At 40.6% G+C, this 23,133-nt stretch overlaps 2 protein-coding genes across 2 annotated transcripts; both read left to right on the forward strand.

Annotated features, from left to right (window-relative positions):
* The first annotated feature begins 2,275 nt into the window (after positions 1-2,275).
* sntb2 (syntrophin, beta 2) lies at positions 2,276-12,466 on the forward strand. The gene is made up of 7 exons (XM_055155197.1): positions 2,276-3,124; positions 6,253-6,433; positions 7,285-7,492; positions 7,707-7,849; positions 7,933-8,129; positions 8,591-8,781; positions 10,175-12,466. The coding sequence occupies exons 1-7, from the start codon at positions 2,515-2,517 to the stop codon at positions 10,265-10,267; spliced, it is 1,623 nt and encodes a 540-aa protein (XP_055011172.1). The 5' UTR covers positions 2,276-2,514; the 3' UTR covers positions 10,268-12,466.
* Positions 12,467-12,620: 154 nt separating this feature from the next.
* On the forward strand, positions 12,621-19,576 carry vps4a (vacuolar protein sorting 4 homolog A). Its single transcript, XM_020934720.2, has 11 exons — positions 12,621-12,822; positions 13,328-13,439; positions 13,539-13,683; positions 13,829-13,890; positions 14,467-14,586; positions 14,671-14,827; positions 15,166-15,314; positions 15,714-15,795; positions 16,474-16,693; positions 17,056-17,196; positions 17,425-19,576. The coding sequence occupies exons 1-11, from the start codon at positions 12,802-12,804 to the stop codon at positions 17,524-17,526; spliced, it is 1,311 nt and encodes a 436-aa protein (XP_020790379.1). The 5' UTR covers positions 12,621-12,801; the 3' UTR covers positions 17,527-19,576.
* Positions 19,577-23,133: the final 3,557 nt, after the last annotated feature.

The raw sequence follows: 23,133 nt of genomic DNA on the forward strand, positions 1-23,133 counted from the left end.
GCAAAAGAAAATAAAATTCAGCGCCATAAACGTTACATAAGACAGACACAGAAGAGAAGGGTTTTACAATGAATCACATGGTTACACAAAAGAGGTGGGTTTCAAGGTGAAGAAAAAAATTATACAGTGAGTCTGTGATCTTACACAGTATATATATTGTTGTTATACGCTGGGAGGAAACTTCACAACATTTGTAATACACACACACACACACAGAAGGGTTTAATTGTTATTCATCTGAGTGTTATACACAGTTAGATTAGCATTTTGAGATTAGATTTTGAGATTAGATTTGATAGATTTAGTGCAGTGGTCTGGGGCCCCCAGGCTACTATGCAGTTACACAAATTGTCCAATAGAGGACACTCAAAACCACCAATAAACTTGGACAAGTCGGGCAGGAAAGGATAAACATGAATTTGTCCCACAACGGGGAAATTACAGTGTTTCAAAGTTCAAGAGCAGGAGAATAGGAACATGCAACTTGCAATATACAAGGCATAATATTTAACGCAACCTTGTATCAGCAGAATAAAGCTATGAGGCTACAAAACATATGGACAGTAAGTATAGCCTAATGGTTATCTACAGTGCAGCATATGGGCAGATGAAATAAATACATAGCAAGTGATATGAGAGAACCAGTAGTGTACCAGTATGATTCACATAACGTTACAATAATGTTACCTGGGCTCGCGGGTAAAATGAGCTTTTTAAGGTTTCAACAGGACCATGATAAGATATAGGCTAAATAATGCTTTGTTTTGTGTGCTATTCCCATTATGTCCTTTTATTTGCAGCACTCCTCTGGCCCCGAAGTAAATGACCAGCCAAATATTTAAAAGTGACCACTGAACCAAATACTCCATCCATGGCTTACAACTCACGTCTGCTCCACTGATGGAATGTGTGGTTGTGGTTCAAAACACTCAGTGAAAAGTTCTAAACATTATTTACCAAAAATGAGAGTTATTTACATTTTTTAAATTTAGACTAAGCCAAATAAAACTATAAAAGTATCATATGAACAAAAGACTATTACTGTTTTTCCTGGACTGCTCCACAGTATGGCTTTAAATTTATAAACTATTATACTTTTATTCAACCACAAATATGTGCTCAAAAAGATCTATGATAAACATGCATTTTCGCCTCTCTGCAGATCAAAGCTGTTTATCCCATAAGATAGAAGTTTGTCATAGTGTAGATTGTACCTATGTACCACTGTCCCAAGTGAAGAAAGTGAAGTATGGCCAGCCTCCCACAAAAAACAAACAAACAAACAAACAAACAAACAAAAAACACACACTTTGGGAGTGATGGTTGCCCCTGCAGTAGCATTAAAGAATGGATGAAATGTAACAGGAACATTTCCAAACAGGAACAATAACCTCTTGAATCCTGAAATCTCTTGTGAGCTTTGAGCCATGTTAGAATGTTGCTAACTCATCAAAAACATACCTGGAGATGTTTTTTCCCCCCATTCACACATGTTTGAGTAATCCTTTATTATTAGTCTGTTTCCATCTCCAAAGCTCTCCAAAAGCTCAAAATACTCTGTCCCACCTTGTGACGTTATCAAGCAGTAGTTATTACATGACATCACAAGGTGAAACAGCATTTGTCTATTTGAGAGAAGAACTCAGCCTAAATATGCAGGGTATGTGTGTTAAACCCGTGTGAATGAAACAAAACACAACTCCGGTTATGTCTGTGATGAGGAAACACGATAAAAACATAGAGCACAAACAGCATAGTATGGACCCTTTAACAAAAAATAGGAACAAGCATTTAATGTCAGCCTGTAAACCAACTGTTTCTATTTGAGAAGGCCCAGAAGAGGAGTGCTGAGTGCCAGAGTTGGTCTGGTCTCTATTTGAGCAGACAGAGGAGTTTAAGAGCCTCATCAGAGCCCTGGTGTGAGCTTCTGACCAAACTGTAGAAGGTCAGTCGCACATCTGTTTAAATGTAGGCCACTCCAAATGAGACGCACACACACGCACACGCACGCACACACACGCACACACAAGCACACGCACGCACACACACGCACACACACGCACGCACGTATGGACACACACACACGGCCATGTAGACCACAACATTTTGTTAGAGCTCGGGACTGTGCCATCACACATCATGAATCTGCAAGGGGACTGCTCTTGTGATTTTGGGCTTTACAAAAATAAAATTAAATCGAAATAAGTTGAAACTACATTGTGCATAGTCAGAGTGGCGCTGTACGTTAGTTTATTGTGAAAGGTCATGACGGAAGTGCAGTGTGTGCTGATGGCGGCACTAGACTTGGTGTTACTGTACTCTAGAGTTTCAAAGCTCTCTAACGGACTTAGGGCTAACTGCCTGCTCCTCTGTGTGGGCCTGTCCCGCGCCGTCCCACGGTCCGTGGGTGTGTCCCGTCGCCGCTGCCCCGAAACAAACAGAGCAAAGGAACAAAACACGCTCCAAAGTGAAAAGTTCGTGATGAGTTGGGAGTAGACGCGGCCTGCCTCGGGGATGGCAGTGTGGACCAGAGCGGAAAAACACGGCCAGCTAGACCTGCTCCTCCGCGACCGCTGGATCCGAGTGGCCGCAGAACTCACCCGAGAAACTTTGACGTTAACAGCCGAGGCGGAGGCCAATGACCCCTGGGACTACAACAACGCGTCTCCGGGACCGAGGAACGGCTTGTCAAACGGAAATGAGCCAGGGGGCAGTCCAGGAAACTCTGGCCAAAGCCCTAACTACGGCGGGCGAGGGGTCAGCCGGGGTCCCAACAGCCCAGGGAAGTACCACAGTAACGGCACCAACTCAGACTTCAGTCCTGGTTCGGGATACGGCAGCCCCGGCTCCAGCCTAGGCTCGGACGGCTGCTCGGAGGCTGTTCGCAGGGTGAGAGTGGTAAAACAGGAGTCTGGGGGGCTCGGCATCAGCATCAAGGGCGGTCGCGAGAACCGCATGCCCATCCTCATCTCCAAGATCTTCCCGGGGCTGGCGGCGGACCAAAGCAGGGCTCTGCGCGTCGGCGACGCTATTCTGTCCGTCAATGGCAACGACCTCCGCGAGGCTACGCACGACCTGGCGGTACAGGCGCTCAAGAAAGCTGGGAAAGAGGTGACGCTCGAAGGTAAGTCCGTCCACGCGAGAGCGGGGATTTGCATAGGCCTGATCTCAGTCCCTGTGATCTGCTGTAACAGCATAGTTGGGACAGTGGACTCCTAGAATCCACAGACAAGTGACAGGTACGCTTCGGGTCCCAGCAGCGGCTCTTTAGTAACTCATAATCTGCTGCTGCTGCTGCAGTTCATGGGACAGCTCACCTCTCTCCCTGCGTCACTACGTCCACTTTTCTACAGTCTGTGGCTAAAAAAAACATTTAGCCTACTTAACACTTGCTCTGAGTAGGGTGTGAATTTCCCTTTGCAACCTGAGGTCTAAACAGAGAAATATTACAAATCATATGCCCACTGTAATTGCATTATTCATTTGCATCTTTTGGTCATTGTGTAGGCTGTCAATCTATGAAACAGACAACACTTTATTATCGACTATACCTGAGTGCTAGTCTGTCAGAAGTGTTTTAGTCAATAGGCTGGCTTTGTCATGATGCACTTTAGTATTATGAATTATCATGTATTTGTTTAACAGGGACAAGCAAGGTAATCCTACATAAGAAAAGCTCCTTTACCAAATTTGACCACAGAGTCAGATCTGTCTCCATCCTCTATTTTATTTTCATCACTCATCTGGACTCAGTTGACAGCAAAATCAACAAAAACATAATTCTCAGATCTCTAGATAGACATGTGGTCTTCTGGCAGAATAGTTTGAGTATGAAGATTTTGAGATGAGGGAGTGATAAAAGGGGTGGACAGAGAGGGGCCTGGAAACATGTTGTGCAGTGGTCCAGTTGCACAGCGTCTGTCTAATGGTGTAGAACTGCTCACACCTCTCCGAAAAACAATGCAACGTGTCGGAAAATCACTAAAAACGTTCACTTGAGCCCCAGGCCATGTCCCAGGCCATGTTCCAGCACAGCCCACCATCACACAGGCATGCACTGATCTCTGGAATCACGTTGGGAAGTTAATGGGTTAGAAGTCAATGTGTTTATTGAATATTCAACAATCAAAGCAGTGGAATTAAAGGTGCACTGTATAACTTTTCTGCAGAAGGGTCATGGAAAGGTTATTGTTTAAAATTTTCTAAAATGTCTAAAATGTTCCACAGTATGTTACTCAATGTGCCATATGATGTGTGTGTGTGCGCTGGACGGAGTGTGATGTTCTGGAGTGAATGAATGGATTGATGCTTTTGGATGATGGAGGATGATTTCATAACATAATTTTGATGACATAAATATCAAATCTATCCACACTCACAATGCTTGCCTGAAAAATTGCAATTAGATATTTTTACCAATTATTATACAGCTCCGGTTTAACACCATACTGTGAATAATAATAATAATAATAATAATAATAATAAAAAAGTATAACTTAATTAGTGGATGGTTTATTTATTAGTAATGATTCAGTCTTAACTCTAACTGTAAGACCGAAATTATTAAATTGATAAACTATTTCTAAACTATTTGTTCATTATGAATTAAGTCATATTAGTTAAAATAAACTTTTCTGAACTTTTAACTGTAGTTCCCTTCCCTTTACCCTCTCGAAGTTGTATTTGGCGTGATTCGTGCATGCTTTAGAAATCTTAAAGAGCTTATTTTCAAGACGGCATATTGCCGATCAACCTCTGTTTTCACCACCACCAGCATACGCCCACAGCTCTGGTTCTTCTTAATTTGTTATATTTGTAGGATTCCGTAATGTTCTCTAGTCATTTTAGTACAAAAGAAAAATAAAAAATAAAAATCACTCCCCCGATCTTCAGCTTTCCATCGGAGGTGTCCAGAACTGCAGGGCTCTTTGTTGTGACAACCTTTACAGCTCCCATTGGGCAATGCAGTTTGCTAATGTGGAAGCCAGCGGACTTGTATTAAGTAATTTTAGATGAATATTGCAGTTTAAATTATGCAAATTATATAGCCTAATGATCCATGAATGTCATAGATTATAACTACATCAGAGACACAAGCACAATATGTCTTCTTTAAGACTTATTAAGGTTCAGTTATTATAAAGTTTAACCTTTTTATCTAATAGGTTCTAAATAGATCTAAAGCAAAAATCCAGGGAGGAAGGCCCTTCAGAGAGTTCTGGAGCTGGAGAAGGGAACATGGAGGAGCAGCCAAAACCACAGGGGCCATATTTGGGGTAAAACAGGACCAGAGCAGGGGCTTAGTTATTATTTTAGCTACAACTTATTGAGCCTTTTCTACTGTTCTCCTCTGCTTTAATAAGTCAGACTCAGCAATTCACAGGGAATTGTGTGCTCTCAGACGAAGCAGGTAACTCACCTCACCGCTTAAAGACAATGAAAAGGTGCACTGAAGGTTGTGCATTGAATCAAATTTCAATTGTGATTACTATTATTTTGGGTGGAATAAAAGGTTACTCATTATCTGTTTTCATGTGGGATCAAAATAGAGTAGTGTTGAAGGATGTATGTCATTTTCAACATTAAATCATATTACTGTCTTTTATTTCCATGTTGTCTTCTATCTGTGTAACCCCACAGTTGTCCAGGTAAACTCCATAGTAGTCCATGGATGTATACCAATCTATTACCGGTGTACTAGTTCATGATCAATCTACAGCTATTCAGGAAAGGTTCATTTTTGTCCTGTGATTGGGACTTTTTCATTTCGAGACTTCCTCAAATGAGTATCTAGTTTTGGTTGCAGTTTTAGTATCAACTAGTGTCTGATTTGTGATACTTTTGACAACCCTATTGGGCAATGGATGAAATTTTCATTGTGATTGCAATTACTAATTTACAAAAATTGAGGAATACTAGAAAGGGTCTCTTTAATCTATTTTCATGCAGGACAGTAATATTAAATGACAGCAGTTGTAAATAGGCATGCCATGATAACAGATTTTGAAGTGCTGAAGTCAGTATAAACGATAAACGATAATATTGAAACCAAACCCTAAGGCAGAATTAACCCCAAGTACTTTAAATGTACAATATGAGCTGCCGTAAATAAATAGCAGAATCTAGCACTTAGGTACTACAAAGAAGAATTTTCCATGATCCCCGAAAATGATTGTTCCATCTGTCATGTAGTATTGAAAAAGTCGACAGGCTCTGTTGTAAAGCTGACTGTGTGTGTGTTTGTGTGTCCAGTGAAGTACATCCGCGAGGTGTCTCCACTCTTCAAGAAGCCCTCCCTGGTGGCAGAGCTCCCCTGGGCCGGCTGCACTGAGGAGCCCCCCCCACACAGCTCCAGGGATCGCGACACAAAAGTCATTAGCCTCAAAATGTGTTTCATCAGCAGGAACCTGACCATGCCCGATCTGGAGAACCGGTGAGTCCACACTTTAATCTGGTATACACCACTGGGGCTGTAGGCCACTGAAGTAATTAGTTAAGAGTTTTTTTAGTCTGCTAAAAAGGGGAGGGGCCAAAAACTCTGAAAATTATTATGTAACTCTGTATCTGGTCCAAACAGCACTCACAAGACTACACCTGCATGGCAGTTCATGCAAGAACAACTAAGAAATCTATACAGTACCAGGAAACAATGTATTTATAGAAAGAGATTAAACTTGTGAATCCTGAGTTTTATCACAACAATATAACAGATCAGAAAATATAACAGATCAGAAAATGGTGTAATATAGGCCCTTTCATACTGAAATATGCATTTGTTATAATAATTAAAAGTAAAATTGAGTTGAAACCAGTAATTAATCAATACAGTTTTCTTATCCAAAGCACAGAAAGTACCCAAAACATATTGCGTATGATTCTGATGATTCTCAAATTTTTACTTTTGGTGGAATAATACCTGTTGTATACATTAAAGTTTAAAAAGCAGTATATGAAAAGAAGTTGAAAATTTACAAGAAGTAGAGTTTTATTTTAGAACTTCATCACATTAGGGAGAATTCGTGTCCAAACTTTTGGCACAATTTACACAACAAAATAAGATGTTTTATTATATTTTTCCCTAGTGTGATGTCAACTGGGAAGTACAATTTGAAACCTAAAGATTACCAAATTGGAGGAGAAAAGTAATTTTTTTTGTAAACTCTGTGTTTTTGTAAAAGGGGTAGTCCAACCAGTCATAGACACTTTATGAATGAATCATAGACTAAGAATGATGACTGAAGAGTTCATGTGATTCTGGGGTGACAGTCTGAACGTATGTTTTAGACTGCTGGAGCTACACTCTCCTGATGGACAGCACATGGTGGTTTTGCGCTGTAAAGATGCCTCCAGTGCTAACTCCTGGTTCACTGCCATCCACACTAACACTGCCGCCCTGCTGCCACTTGCCCTCTCCCACATCAACGCTTACCTGGGTGCTACGTCGGCTACGGCACACCCCCACCTCAAGCACATCGGCTGGCTGTCTGAGCAGGTAACTAGCACTGCTCCTGAGATGGTAGTTAAATTGGAGAACAAAGTAAGTACAGAGCAGTGGGCTTGTACCAGTAGTGGTGAAAAGGAGGGTAGATTGGAGCAATGATGTCTTAAATAAAAAAGAATAAATATTACTCAAAAATGCATGAATGATTCCAATAGGTCCACTGTGCTGTTGTGTGTGTGCTAGTGTTGATGACTGCTGTGTGCAGGTGCAGCTGGGCAGTGGCCGGCAGCAGCTCCGCCCCCTCGTCATGGCAATGACTGAGAAGGACCTGTTGCTATTCCAGTCCGTGCCCTGGACCAGAGAGGCCTGGGCCATGCCTCTGCTCACACATCCTCTGCTGGCCACCAGGTAACACTACTGTCTTCTCCTGTAGCCATTCTCTATGCAGTGTATGTGTTGCAGGTTGGTACACTGTGTGTGCTGTGTTTCAGGTTGGTACACTCTGGCAGCACACGAGGCTCTCCGTCCCACGGCTCCGAGCTGCTGTTTGCCACTCGCACAGGCACAGCACGTGGTGTGGAGGCGCATGTCTTCAGGGTGGAGACCCACTGGGACTTGTCATCATGGACACGAGCTCTGGTGCAGGGTGTGCATGCTGCAGCCGAGCTCATCAAAGAGGTGTCCATAGGTTAGTGAGCACACTTAAGACCAGTTTGGAGATTTGGCCAGAGGAGCCACAATCTTTACACAAGTATGAGAGGGAATCATGCAAAATCAACTTTCTGGAGCTTTCTGCCATGTTCTAATGATGTTCTTAAAACCATGAAGATATATATGCCATCTATAAAAGTGATCGCTCCTGTATGAACACTCCTTACGATTAGCACTACAATACACAGTACAATGCTCAGCCCACAAAACCATGTAATCCATGCTTAAGAACGACAATTTTCCAAAACAATACAAAAAGACTTGACAAGTTTTCGGCAAATATTATATTTGCCGAAAACTTGCTATATTATAAAGCATTTTCTAAATAATAAATGGTAACATGGCGATCTAAATAGGCATTAACAATGAAAATCCAATACAAGTGTAATACTCCTATTCTGCTCCAATACTGTGTATTTTGTCTGTTTGTTGTGTCAGGCTGCACCTTAAACAGGCAGGACGTGCGTCTCACCCTGCACTATGAAAATGGATTCACTGTGACACGAGAGCCAGATGAGGCAGCAGGGGGCGCTGTGCTCTACAGGTATCCCTATGAAAAACTCAAGATGTCTGCTGACGATGGAGTGCGGAACTTGTACCTGGATTTTGGAGGTCCTGAAGGAGAAATGGTGAGGATTTCTGTTAAGTGCATGTACTGAGGACCACTTTCAGATGACCTCACAAGATCCTATATCTGCAGTGTTTATATGAGGAAAGGTTACAAAAATTAAAAGCCAAAGTTTAGTGCTTTCTAGGCAAAAAATAGACAAAAGTAAGTCTTTATTTTTATAGTGCTTTTTACAGACATATGCCACAAAGACTCTTTACAGAGCATTTTTCATTAACTCCATACCTGGTGATGGTAAGCTACTATTGTGGCCACAGCTGCCTTAGGGCAGACTGACAGAAGCTTGGCTGCCATGCCAATCAGTGCCATCAGTCCTTCCGACCACCACCATCACTCACCAGTTTCATACTAGGCAATGTGGGTGAAGTGCCTTCCCTAAGGACACAACAACTGGCGCACCACTGTGGCACCTGATTTTCCCAGTGTTCTCCCATCCAAGTACTAACCAGACCCGGCCTTACATAGCTTCTGAGATCTGACGGGATCAGGCTTTGACAAGCCGAAAAGGCCACATAAAAATAAATACATTTTTTTTTGCATTGAAGCACACATCTTTACTGTGAGATGACTCCATAAGCCTGAATCATATTTGGGTGGATATGCGCCTCTTCTTACTTGTTTTTGTGGAAATGTTAATGGTAGTGTCTTCCACAGTATGCCATAGAATGTATCTATCTCTACAGAGAAGATTCCTAAGTATGGTATTAACTTTCTATTTTCATGGAATCGTGTAGGTGATGTGTCTTCTCCAGAAAGTTTAACCATATCATGACATTATGCTCCTTATTTTGTATTTAATGATAAAGAAATATGCCATACAGATAATTATTTTCCATTTTGTTCATTGTAAAACATACTGATTGAAACTGACCACTGCAATATGTTTTAGTGACTTCCTGTTAAAAAAGCAGAACAGTTCCTCTGTTGCTAGCCCCACCTCTTCATCATGACATTTCACATGTCATGGTTAAACTTTCTGGAGAAGACATGTTACCTGCATTTTCACTAGGTGTTAGTGTTCAGTTACCATGATGATAATAAAAAAAACATTGTTTCTTTAGACAATAGAATGTGATTTTCATTACCATGTGGTCTTATACCTGTGTAATCCCTCAGTCGTCCATACTAGTCCATCGGCATATACTACTCTATGTGGTCTTATACTTGTTCTGATACAGCTCAAGATTATTCTAAAGCTATTCAGGATAGGCTTCTGTCCTGTGAATGACTTTTTTTTTAGTATTGATACCTACTTAAATGAGTATCTATTTTTGATACTATTTTTGGTATTGATTAGTAAGTGATTTTTGATACTTTTGACAACCCTACTAGGTATTACTACTGTTTTTCCTCAGCTGGACATGTGGTCATGTACTTCACTTTGTCCCCTACAGGTGCTGGACCTCCACTCTGGCCCCAAGCCTGTGGTGTTTGTGCTGCACTCCTTCTTGTCGGCTAAGCTCAGTCGCATGGGCCTGCTCACCTGACCTGACCTCCAGGTGGGCCTGCTCTCAGGGTTCATCGCGGCTCTGACTAGGGACGTCTGCCACAGCTTTCCTTGTGTCCTTGTACAGCTCACACTAGCCTGAGGTAGTGCTGCCGAACCAAGACAACCCACACATGCTGAAAAGAAAGGTGCCTGAGACTTTTCCTTGAGCTTTTGTAACTTGCACATCAGGGAAACCTATGGGGAACACCAATCTAGAGACATTGCCTTTGACCCATTCCATGTAATACACAAAGCAAAGGAATGTCGCTCATTTGAGACTGTTGTATATGTGGACGGAGCTGTAGGTGTTGATGAGCTGCTAATAGTGACCCTTTGATCCCATGGAGTTTTTAAGTGATGATGTCGCTTCTGGGTCCAATCAGAAACTTCACAGCTGATTTCTAGCTTTGTTTTTAGCTTTCTAGCTTTCATCAAACCAGAGGCGGTTATCTTTGAAAAGTGTCTGTTTAACCACAATCTGTATCAATTATGTAAATAATGTAGTAATAATCTTGCCTTACATTATATAGATTTAGCAGTATTTATATATCACCCACTGCCAGTCCAGCTTAGCCTAGTTTCTTACCTCAACCTTGAACACTTCCTGTCACACTTAAAATCATGTAAGTGTTAAAATGACTGCAATCCCTTTTTAATGTGAGATATGTTGTCACAATCAAAAAAGAGTAAATTGTAAACGTCAATCATTTTCAATCAACAGATGTGCCTTGGACCCGGAAGTGACATCACACTTAGCAAACCTACAGTAGACTGACCCAAGGTTCCCATATTAGCTTGGTGGCCAGTGATCAATAGCTTTATAGTGGAATGTGCGTCTACTAATTCTAATGTTTATGGAGCTCACATTTGCCTACAGCCGCCCTCCAGTGACCTATGCTGTTACTCTGTCAGAGCCTTGCACTGTGTATGCTTGTAGAGTCTAAGCACAGTCAGGATGCCAATAGTGCCTTGAGACATTTAGTCAGACAATCTTGACATGATTCCTTATCTTGTCACAACTGTAGAACCCAAGCTTTTATTTTGTACAAGCAATAGTATTAATCCTTTAACGTGTAATAATCTAAATTAGTTTTTAGTATGTTTTTATCTCGTCTTTATATATGTGCGTAAGCAGTATCCAGCATGTGCTGACTCATCATAAATGCTTAAATGATATGATAAGACTCCATGACCACTGCATTTAACTCTTGGCAACTTTCAGCTTTGCTGAGAAGATTATTTCTGTTACATTCCTCAGACATATTAAAGGGAGCAAGTGACAACATCATACAAAAGGTCGTAAAGACTGTATTTGAATCGATATGTTACTATTCCATTTAAATTTTAAAGGGCCTAAATTATGCAGAATTGATTCCTGTGAGCTTTAAGCCATGTTATAATGTTACCTCCTCAAAAACACACATGGAGCTGCGTTTTAATTCATTCACTGCATGTTTGAGTGACTTAATTATTCTGTCTACACCTCTAAGGCTTAAAATGCTTTCTTCCACCTTGTGATGTCATGAAGCAGTAGTTTCAATTTAACAGCTACCTTTTTAGCTTTTGTTTAGTAGAGACTGGAAATTCTAAAGCTGAAATTATCCAAATGATTCTACTGAAGGTGTATGGAGTTTAAAAACACAGTTTAGCACTTTCTGAGTGTTTGTGGAAATTGACTAAACATGTGTGAATAAAACAAAAGACAACGCCAGGTATGTTTTTGAAACAACATTGCGACATACATCAGAAAATAGCATAATATATGCCTGTTAAGTGGAAGTCTGTTTTGCCTGGGCCCACTGAAAAGAGCTGTTTATTTTAACTTATTCACAGATTCAGTCTCATATGTAGTTTTAGACTTTTGTTTTTATTCTATAATGTGATGACATGCTCCTGCTGGGCTTCTCTGACTGCTCTTATTGACTGTCCATGATGCACTAACCTGTGAATGTGCGCTGTACACATTTGAAAAAGGTCTTTTTCTATTAAAAAAAGCCTCTATGCAAAGCAGCGACCAAAGTGAGATCCTGGTGGCAGCTCGTGCGTGACACAATCTTTCAAATACATAGCATATTTGCTGCTGTAGTATTATGCAAGTATTTTAGATCTTTCTACCTTGACAAGTATGCAATGTTTATTAATAAAAATGTTATAATAACCTCATGTAAATATCAATAAAACCACTTATGTCACCTGTGCCAAGTTTGCTGTCATGTTATTAAGACAATGTTTTAGTCATGATTTGTTCATGGAGCTATTTAAAGTTTGAAAGTTTTTGATTGATTTTTTGAGCGTTAGCCTTTTAGTATCTTATTATGACAGCGTGGACCGGATGTTGTGACTGTGCGGACCGGATGTTGTGTTTATGTCCCGTTATGTCCCGTTATGTACGTGCTAGCGTGAGCTACTGAGCAACAGAAGCTATCTGTAATCTGACATGTCCACAGCGTTAAGGAGCAGCCACGGGAGCCGTTTGCGTTTTTAACCTGCACAACAAAAACGTGTGTGCTGTGTGGAGCTGTGTGAGATGAAATGACAACGTCAACATTACAGGTGACATTTGATCACGGTTAGCAGCATGCTAACAGAAAGCTAATAGCAGGCCATGTATGTGTATGGCAGCAGGCTCAAGCAAACGAGCTATAGCTAACTACAAACGGCGCAGTGTGTCCATTGATGTCATGTTAGAACAATGATGGTTTTATATGTTCACTATTATGTGTAACACTACGACCCAGCACAGTGAACTCGTGGAAACAGATGGGTTAAGGAGCAGCGCAGAAAATAACGGGTCTGTTCAGTGTCACAGAGATGGGCTGTGCCCCTGTGCCTGGACAGTTTAATTTAACACCAGAATGCTATAAGTACGTATGTGTGGTATTTCTTCATACATAACTGAGATCCTGTCCTGTCACTGGGGCAGAGTCTTTTCCCTCGACGTTGGCATTTCCACAGCATTATCAGCTTTATGGGCTAATACTGTATAATATACTATACTAGTGATAATAGTATGTAAATACTGAGCCTGAGTGTTGTACTGTGCCTTTATTAATCACAGAAAGCAATTGATCTCGTAACCAAAGCGACTGAGGAGGACAAAGCAAAGAACTATGAGGAGGCCCTGCGTTTGTACCAGCACTCTGTGGAGTACTTCCTACATGCCATCAAATGTGAGTGCCATCTTATCCACATGTTTTTAGTCGTAATTATTGCATTTTCCTGAAATTGAATTTTCAAATAAACAAGTGACTAAACATCTTGTTCTTTAGATGAGGCCCACAGTGACAAGGCAAAAGAAAGCATCCGGGCCAAGTGTATGCAGTACCTGGACCGAGCTGAAAAACTCAAAGACTACCTGAAGAACAAAGATAAACAAGGCAAGAAACCAGTGAAGGAAGCGCAGAGCAATGACAAGTAAGTCTGAGTGTAAATTATTATTGCCCTCTGTATACTTGTGATATAATAACGTGTGCTTTCTTTATTGTGTCCCTGTTTGCGCGCTGTCCTAACTGATGAATAAAGACATTTGAATTGATTTAATTTGATTTTTGTGTTGTAGGAGCGACAGTGACAGTGAAGGAGAAAACCCAGAGAAGAAAAAGCTCCAGGAGCAGTTAATGGGTAAGTCGAGAGGAGGTCTGATGTAAATTTGAAGGCCTTTGACAGATGACTGGAAATGTTGCATCTGTACCTGGCAACATAGAGCTCATCGGAGAACCATTTCTCCACATTAGCATATTATCACAAGATCTTAGGTTTTATATTGCACACCAATAATAGAACGCCTGTATATTCTCATATGCTAAATATTGAAATGAATTGTTTATGCTAATTATCGCAGCATTTCATCATAATTGAATTTTAAGTTGATTTGATCACTATTGTTACTTACTAGAAGTTAGAAATACTGTTGTTTACTGCTTGGAGCTGCAAGCTAATGCTGCCCTCTACTGTCCTGTTAGTATGCTTCACACCTGTGGTTCCAGATTTGTGTCAGGTCAATGCAACACTGCAGCCACTTTATTTTGCAGTTTAAAGTAAAGTTCATGGCATTTTCCATTTGTGGTTATTGTTGGGCTGATTATTTAATACAAATTTACAAAAATGTTTTAATTGTTTCATTTGGTCTCCATTGAGTCTATTAAATTTAATTTAGATTAAGTTAAAAAATCTGTGCGTGATGTGTGTGTGTGTTAGGTGCTATTGTCATGGAGAAGCCCAATGTGCGGTGGAGTGATGTGGCCGGGCTGGAGGGAGCTAAAGAAGCTTTGAAGGAGGCTGTTATCCTGCCCATTAAATTCCCACATCTGTTCACAGGTACTGTACCTGTGGCCTGGTTTCATTTTATAGCCTGTACACTCCCATATTATTATTTCATATTATTTGGTGAAATGCCTTAAGGGAAGCGGACTCCATGGAGGGGCATCCTACTCTTTGGACCCCCAGGGACAGGAAAGTCCTACCTTGCCAAGGCAGTGGCCACTGAAGCCAACAACTCCACCTTCTTCTCAGTGTCCTCTTCAGATCTGATGTCTAAGTGGCTGGGAGAGAGTGAAAAGTAGGTTTGCTTCCTAACACCTGTATGCTTCCCCTCCCCTGAACTTGTCCAGGCAGAACCACATGCTTTGACAAAACTTTACAAAACGGCGCCTGGAACTATATTTTGTCTCCTCAAATTCAATTTGGCTTGACTGACAGGTGGATTAACCAATGGGAGAGACGCATGGTCAATTTGGGGTTAGATTCAAAATCGAAGTACTATTGTTATTTACCTTCCGCACTACAGAGACAAGTGCTACAAATGAGCAGCTGTGATTAGAGCACCCCTCTACTCCTGGCACCTCGGCCTCCTCTTTGCCCTCCTCTGCTCCTGTCAATTTCCTCCCTGTGTTTTAGACTGGTGAAGAATCTGTTTGACTTGGCACGGCAGCACAAGCCTTCCATCATCTTCATTGACGAGGTGGACTCACTGTGCGGCTCCAGAAACGAGAACGAGAGTGAGGCGGCGCGACGCATCAAGACTGAGTTTCTGGTGCAAATGCAGGGTAAGCTTTGAGCACCTCCACTCTGAAGCTTATGTCTGTCAATATAACACATTTTGAAACGCAATATATTGACACTTTGCAGCTGATGTCATCAACATTCCCCGGGGGGGGGAAGCTAATCAGAGGCACTGCTCTATTTGAAGCTCTGTTACTCAAGTTAGACTTGACTAGCCAACAGGTGCTTTTTTATCACAGTCTCCTGAAAATTTATCAGTGATTGCTTCTGTGTACATTGTGTCACCATGGTAACTGTTGGAGATTCAGCCATAGGCATGCATGTAGATCCCTGCAGCATGATGTCACTGCAAAGTATCAATAATGTATCAATAATTGTGACCTGAACAAGCCCAAGTGCTCAGGTGTGTACTGTGCTGCAGAGACTAAGCTAAGCTCTTGCAGGTGTGGGCAACAATAATGATGGCATCCTGGTGCTGGGAGCCACCAACATCCCCTGGGTCCTGGACGCAGCCATACGCAGAAGGTGACCACTCTGTTTGCACTCATGAAAAGTGTGACTGAAGTGTACAAAGTAAAGAAACATATCCAGATCTATAAAACCTTTGACAGAAGACCATAGAAGCCAGAGTGATTCAAAGTGATATCTGAATGATAAACCAGTTTAACTATAACAGGTTAAGTGTTAACTGTCTCACACACAGCACTGTTAAAAGTGAAACTAAACTTTCTTCACTTATAAACTGTGTATAAGGTGTTTTAAAAGCACTGTCCTCTGTTCTAAGTCATTTTTGGGGGAAATTTTTGTGTAAACTGATACATTTGCGTCATTATGTTCAAAATCAATCAAAAACTGCCTCCATTGGCCACTGGAGTTTCAAGTACTTTGTGTAGGTAGTATGTGACGGTACACAGAAAGGCCCTACACAACTGCCTACAGGGGGTGGGGTCTGAAGCGTGGATACCTGTTTAACCATTCACACTGTTGTTATACCTTCAGACCCCGCACCTCCTCCCTCACTCTCTTCTTTAATCCTCCAGGTATGGCCCAGTTTATCAGCTGTATTTGATACTTGGTACTTGATACGTGTGTGGAGTTGAGGTGTTTAGTCTGTCATTTTCTGTATTCCAGTGACTTTAGTGTAAGGCAGGCACCATATTTAATCTGTAGACTTGTTGTGACTGATGTACCATGTGGCGGTAGATTTGAGAAAAGGATCTACATCCCGCTGCCAGAGGAGCCGGCACGAGCACACATGTTCCGGCTGCACCTGGGGAACACGCCTCATAGCCTGAGTGATGCAGATCTGAGGCAGCTCGCCCACAAGACCGATGGCTACTCAGGGGCTGACATCAGCATCATCGTACGGGATGCTCTCATGCAGCCTGTGCGCAAAGTGCAGTCTGCCACACACTTCAAGAAGGTGAGCTGTGTCTATGGATGAAGCATAAAGAATAAGCATTTTTTCATTTATCTTTATTTATACAGGAAGAGCCCAATGAGATTACCAGACTCACTGAGTGAACATTTTGTATTGTGACAAGACTTACCACAAATCACTCTTTCAAACTCGCTATCAGTACTAAGGAATTACCTCAATACTCAATACCACAATGATGATTAATAACAATTCAGGAAAGGTTCATTTCTGTCCTGTAAATGTGACTTTTAGTATTGAAACTAGATTGATGCTCTATTTTTTTTACTAGATGGTATGGTAGTATGGTTTAGTATGATTTTTCTATACTTTTGACAGCTTTATTACAAACTGTTTCTGTGTTGTAGGTGTGTGGTCCTTCCCGAAGTAACAACCAGGTCATGGTGGATGACCTCTTGACCCCTTGCTCCCCTGGTGACCCTGCTGCCATAGAGATGACCTGGATGGATGTGCCTAGTGATAAGCTTCTGGAGCCTATAGTGTGCATGGTAAAATGTTTGTTTTAAATGCTACTTTTTTTTTTTTTTTTTAAACAAATCAATATTAGAATTTGATTTGAACATGTTTACCTTGAATCTGGGGACACGAATAGGTCAAGTTTATGAAAATGAACATCAGAATATTAAATTTTCATTTATTTACGATATGTTCAGCCCATATTCAAACTGAATTTCAAAGTCTGATATTGAATAGCTGTATTTTTGCTCTGCTTTCAGTCGGACATGCTGCGCTCTCTGTCCACCACTCGGCCCACAGTCAACACTGAAGACCTGCTCAAAGTCAAGAAGTTCACTGAGGACTTTGGCATGGAGGGCTGACACAGCTGCTCTGGAGTCAGGCTGCTCTTTTATTTATAAGATACACACGCTGCCTGCTTCTTCGCTAAGTGGATGTCTAGGCTTATTGTGCAAACGCCACAATAAAACAGCACAGAGTCCCGGCATTTCAGTTCAGCCTCTGCTATGCCGGAAGCCCTCCGCATCTCCATGAGCCTGTCCATCTCAGAACTACAAACTTTTTTTCTGTTGCCATGGTGATGTATTCTTTGCAACATTTCAAAAGGTGTAATTGCGTTTGCGTTTCTTGTGTCTTAATGTTTTTGGAGTGTCCCTCGGAGCAGCGGACTCACCTAAGATGGTTTGGATTGCAGCGAGCCTGAAGACAACACTCAGGGATGGAGCCCCTCGAGCTGTGTTCTGTTCAAACTACGTGATCCGAGCTGAAGCCCTTGAAACAGGAGATGTTAAGTGTGATGTCACTTCTGAGTCCATCAGCAGATTGAAAACGATGCTTGCACTCACTTTTTTAGCAACAACACATTAAAGAAGCGGTATTATGCAATTTTAAATTTTTTTTTTTTACTTTGTACCATGTTACAATATTGTTCCCTCATCAAAAACATACTGAAGAGGTTTTAAATGTCATCCATGCATGTTTGAGTATTTAGTGATCTCTCCGGGTCTATTCGAACCCTCCTTACGGTTAGCTGTAAGATTCTGTGCAATGCTCAGTCCACACACCTTTGTTACTTATGATCCCACACGATAGTTCTTCATCCACAAGAACTTCTCAAACCTCAGGCCATGTGCAGTAGTTTCCTTAGCGGTACATTCCTTAGAGGAAACTTCTGCACACATAGCATTTTCAAAATATTAAAATGTAACATGGTGATCTAAATATGTTATTGTTAGCAGTTAATACCCCCAATACTCCCTCTTTAAAAAAAAGATTGCAGTTGTTTTACAAGGTTATAGATCTGTAGATAACTGTAACTGTGACAGAAAGTGTAACAGGGCAGTTGAGATAAGGAGGTGTGTATCTTATTAACTCACAGTCACCTATAACTGTTGGTTAATGAGATACACCCGTTGGTAATCTTATGTTATGATAAATTATTACTCCATTATTTGCATATTTGATCCAGTTTGTGGTTTAACATAAACTTTTGAAAGGTAACTGGCTCTTGTTTGATGAATAAAGAACAAAAACAAAGCTTGTAATGAGCTGCGAAGTTTCTAATTGGACCCAGAAGTGACATCATCGCTTAACAAATCAAAGGATCTCAACAGTGAACGCTTGCTCCCTGATTGCTGAAGTAAATGTCTCATTCATTTTTCCCATAGACTTTTAGAAAAAAAAATATTAAAAGATTGTAAGCTTGCTCAGAGTAAATCAATTATGTGGTAGCTAACAATCACAAGATCTTATTATTTGAAATTTCTTTCTGAAACTTTATAAATACCGTATTTTCCAGGCTGTTAGACGCCCTCTTAAACCTCCAACCCCATCAAAAAACGATTGCGTGCCCCGCAATCCAGAGCGCCCTATACACGAATCCACTCTAGTGTCCCAGCACGACTTCAGTAAACTACAAAGCCGCAGCGCACGCAAACAGGCACGGAGCAGACAGCGACCGCGCAGTCTATGGGAAAAATAAATGCACTTTCGGATCCTGAGTGGGCAGTCAGTGTTTAACTCCACATAATTCTCTCATTACTCATTTATAATTCAGTGAAGTATTATTAGTTAAATCCACAATAGTTTGATTAATCTGTCTGTCTCAGTTTCCCACCATGTGTTACTAAACAATGACTGTGTTGATAATATTGTATATAAGAAGACTTTTGGCCTGTTGATGGAAAAGCGCACGATCGAAACTCCTAAATATGTTCCCTGTTTTATGTGACGTGTGATGAGATTGAAGAATGCTCTGTACATGACTGACTCGGACACTGTTTACATTCACTACCATGTTTGTGTGCACACTACATTATTGTGGTAGTATTAGTCCTGTTTTGGATCCATCCCTCTCTACACTAATTTAAGATGAATAAATGACAGCAGGTGTGTGCCTGTGTGTGAACTGTGTGAGTCTAGTGCATACGTCACATCTGCTGCTTTTTTTGTACTTCTTCCTTTATGTGGACACAATTTTTCTTGAACACAGAGTAGAGGACTACAAGCCTACAAAATGTCAGTCCTCTGTGTGTGATACTTCTGGAGATCTTGACCTGTGAAAACGACAAAAAATGATGCTCATATTGGGCTCGTAAATGGACACATACCGCCCTCACTAAATGAGCTGTGATTTGAAAAGTATTGATCGAAAATGACTCAGATTTTACAGGGTTGGTACATGATAGTAAGGGACCAGCTGGTATTTTTTTTTTAAATCATGATGTGTGAGATTTTCCGGAAATTTGATGAAATGGCGTGGAATGACCCAATAGTCTTTTTATTAGGTTGCTGAAATGCATCAACTCAAACACTTTTACTTCTTTGTCAAAACACAGACCTCGGCATTGTCAGAGTACTGGTCTGGTGGTCTGGTGGTCACGTAAAGGTTAGGTGTAATTGCATATTTTTTTTATAGTGTATCAATTTCTGTACTTTCATCAGGCTCATTCTTCCATTTGTTAAAGACAAAGCTCTGTGGTTTGTAGTGCCCCCTAGTAGTTAAAAGCTTATTATATGAATATATAGGGAGAAAGATTGGAGAAAATAATATTACTCAGCAGAAATTTGGTGTTCAAACTCAATTAAAAAAATAAATAAATAAAAAACTCAAATGAAGACAGTTGTATCTATGCATGTCATCATCTCAGTGGTTTGGGGCCAAATGTTCTGATTTCCAAAGACGCAAACAGTAGAAACAGGGACACTATAAGATCAACCTGATGGAGCCTGTCACAATAAACCCAAAGTATGTAGGGCCTATACCTTTTTAAAGCAAAAATAGACTAAAATAAAGACATAAGTTTCTTTTTATTTTTCTATATTGTATTGGTCGTGTTTATTGGACATGTCCCTACTATGAGAGGGCTTACTGACTCTTTGGCCTGGAGAAGGGCCTCCTACTGCTTGTTTCTATGGAAAAGATATTTGTTTTGCTATAATATTCCACAGTATGACATAAAACTACATCTTAAGTCCTATCACTACAATAACTAAACCATCCAGAAACACTGAATTACAAAAACATTACTTTGGCAAAAGGAGTCACTAATTTGCTCTAGTGTAGTTCACTATATATAGATGCAAATACTAAATAAAGGGTTAGGCATACGTTTTATTTTGACTACTTTTCAAGTTCCTTTGGGCCTCGTTTGTCTTCTATTTACTTTGTACTGTGTAATGTATATATTTAATGCATAATGAAAACATAATAATGTATGTATGTAATGTATTGTGTTTGTTTTGCTCCCTAATCAATCAAGTGTATCATTTATGATAATCAGTAATTAATAATAACGACAGTATATGTGGGGCTGTGGCTGACTGTGAGTACTCAGAGGGGCCCGCAGTGGGCGCTGTGCTCCTGTAAATCTCACCTATTTCCCTGGACCAAGATCGTGTGTTCGGGAGTTTTGCATCAGACTACAGAAGAGCAATACTCTCCATTATTATTTGAGGGACCACAGTGGGTCAGTGGTTAGAAAACAATCTGAAGGTCAGAAGATTGCTTCTGTCAGTCTGCCCCAGGGCAGCTGTGGTTACAGTAGTAGCTTACCACCACCGGGTGTGGAGTGAATGAATAATGGCAACAGTGTCTCACTTTGAGAGGCTTTGGCAAGGTTGTGATGCACTATTATTATTGTCATCAAAGGTGAAGTCAAACTTTGTACTCAAGTAACAGTAAGAGCGTTGCTTCAAAATAATATTACTCAAGTAGAAGTACAAAGTAGCAGTCCAAGAAATTAGAAAAGTAAAAGTAAAATCACAACAGCAGTCCTTACAGGACTTCACAAAATAGTTGATTTGACCCACAGAAAATTAAAAAATCCAACAGCAAAACAATCACTAGTCAATAAGAGACAAGCAGATGACCAGCATTCATAGAAAACAAGCATGTGGATAACTCAGGTAAGAGACTTTAAAGATTTGACACACTTTCTGGCATCAAATGTAGTCACTGTGAATGCATATTTGTGTTTGCTTTCTTTGAAATTAATGCAAGGTTTCTATGAAACAAATGATTGTTCATTTACAAGAGTGTGGGAATTTGAATTTGATTGTGTTGAATCCACAGAGTCTGCACACAAGCCCTTTGCTGTAGCTGCTGTAAGTTAACCGGTGTTACAGTTGATGTTCAGGGATGGTGTGCAGCAACATTCTGCTAACAGCATTTGAAAATGTCTGTTTTTTATGACATATACTTTCTAGTTAAAATGTATAATTACTTGGAGTGGGAGTCGGGGGACTTTGTAACTGATGCCCTATTGAGAAATTTGAAGACAATTACATGGTAAGTATAACTGTCCCAGAGCGCCCCCTGTCCTTAGACTCTCTTTCTGCAGGAGCAACTCAAAAAATAAATAAAATAAAATCAAACAATAAAAGAGTAAAATTAAAAAGAACACTACAACAACAACAACAAAAACATGGGCAAAAAGAGAAACCTCAAGGAGAACCACAGTGAAGAAGAGATCCATGGGACTAAACTGGGACTAAACCAGGATGGACAGGCTGCAGATGTGGCAACAGGATCAGTGAACAGGAGTGGCATTTAGGGGACAGCAGGCAATAGGAGGGCATCAGTTACACTGACCAGAGGGAAGTGAGATAAAGTTGTGAATAACAATGAACAAACTACAGGTGAATTGAATATCGATCAAAATGCAGATACATGCAAAGGTTAATGTCAAGTTATGTCAAGTTTTAGAGGCTGCGTGCTGAAGCTACGTGAACGGGTGATGAAACATCCAGTGTTCGGTCTTTATCAAGTTGACAGAATTGAAGCTTCTTTTACCAATGATGTTCAAACACCATGGTCATTCAGGTTACGCTAACAAGTCCCAGAGACAAAGCAGGAACAAAATCCAGCAAGATATTTTTCACAAAACACCTGTTCAAACATCATATAACATGTAACAGAGCTGCATTAGCTTTAAACTAGTCAATTTTACATTTTTAACATCTGAAACTTATATGGTTTGAACATAAAATACAGCCACTGTGAGAAATACACACTTTACATATAAATGTAAGGTATGTATTTCAGAACCATTCTTATAAATGTGATATGTTAATGTGTGCATTTGATAATGAAAGCTCATTGGAAACACAGCAAAACCGTACCACCTGAGGAATGAGTAGGAGTCATTTAAATGCCAAAAGATAGGAAAATGTTTTGCATTTCAATAGTTAATGTCGTCTCTGACCATAGGCAGACATGTGGTCTAGCTTGGGGACAGAGAGGGCAGGGCAGCCTTGGAGCAGGCAGGGCAGTCTGACGTCCATTCTGTTGTTTGGTTTGTTTGCACCAAACCCACACAAGAACATACACTACACGGTGCATAAAAAATATATGACAATAATAATGCATAAGATCAAGTGTCTCAGGGTTTAAATGAATTGTTCATGAATAAAAGAACAAACAAACAGCATCCACAATGATCAAAACAATATCTACAACAGACACATAA

Source organism: Boleophthalmus pectinirostris, unplaced genomic scaffold, assembly GCF_026225935.1.
Source record: "Boleophthalmus pectinirostris isolate CB_2022bp ecotype Guang Dong unplaced genomic scaffold, ASM2622593v1 HiC_scaffold_2, whole genome shotgun sequence".
NCBI classification, from domain to species: Eukaryota; Metazoa; Chordata; class Actinopteri; order Gobiiformes; family Gobiidae; genus Boleophthalmus; species Boleophthalmus pectinirostris.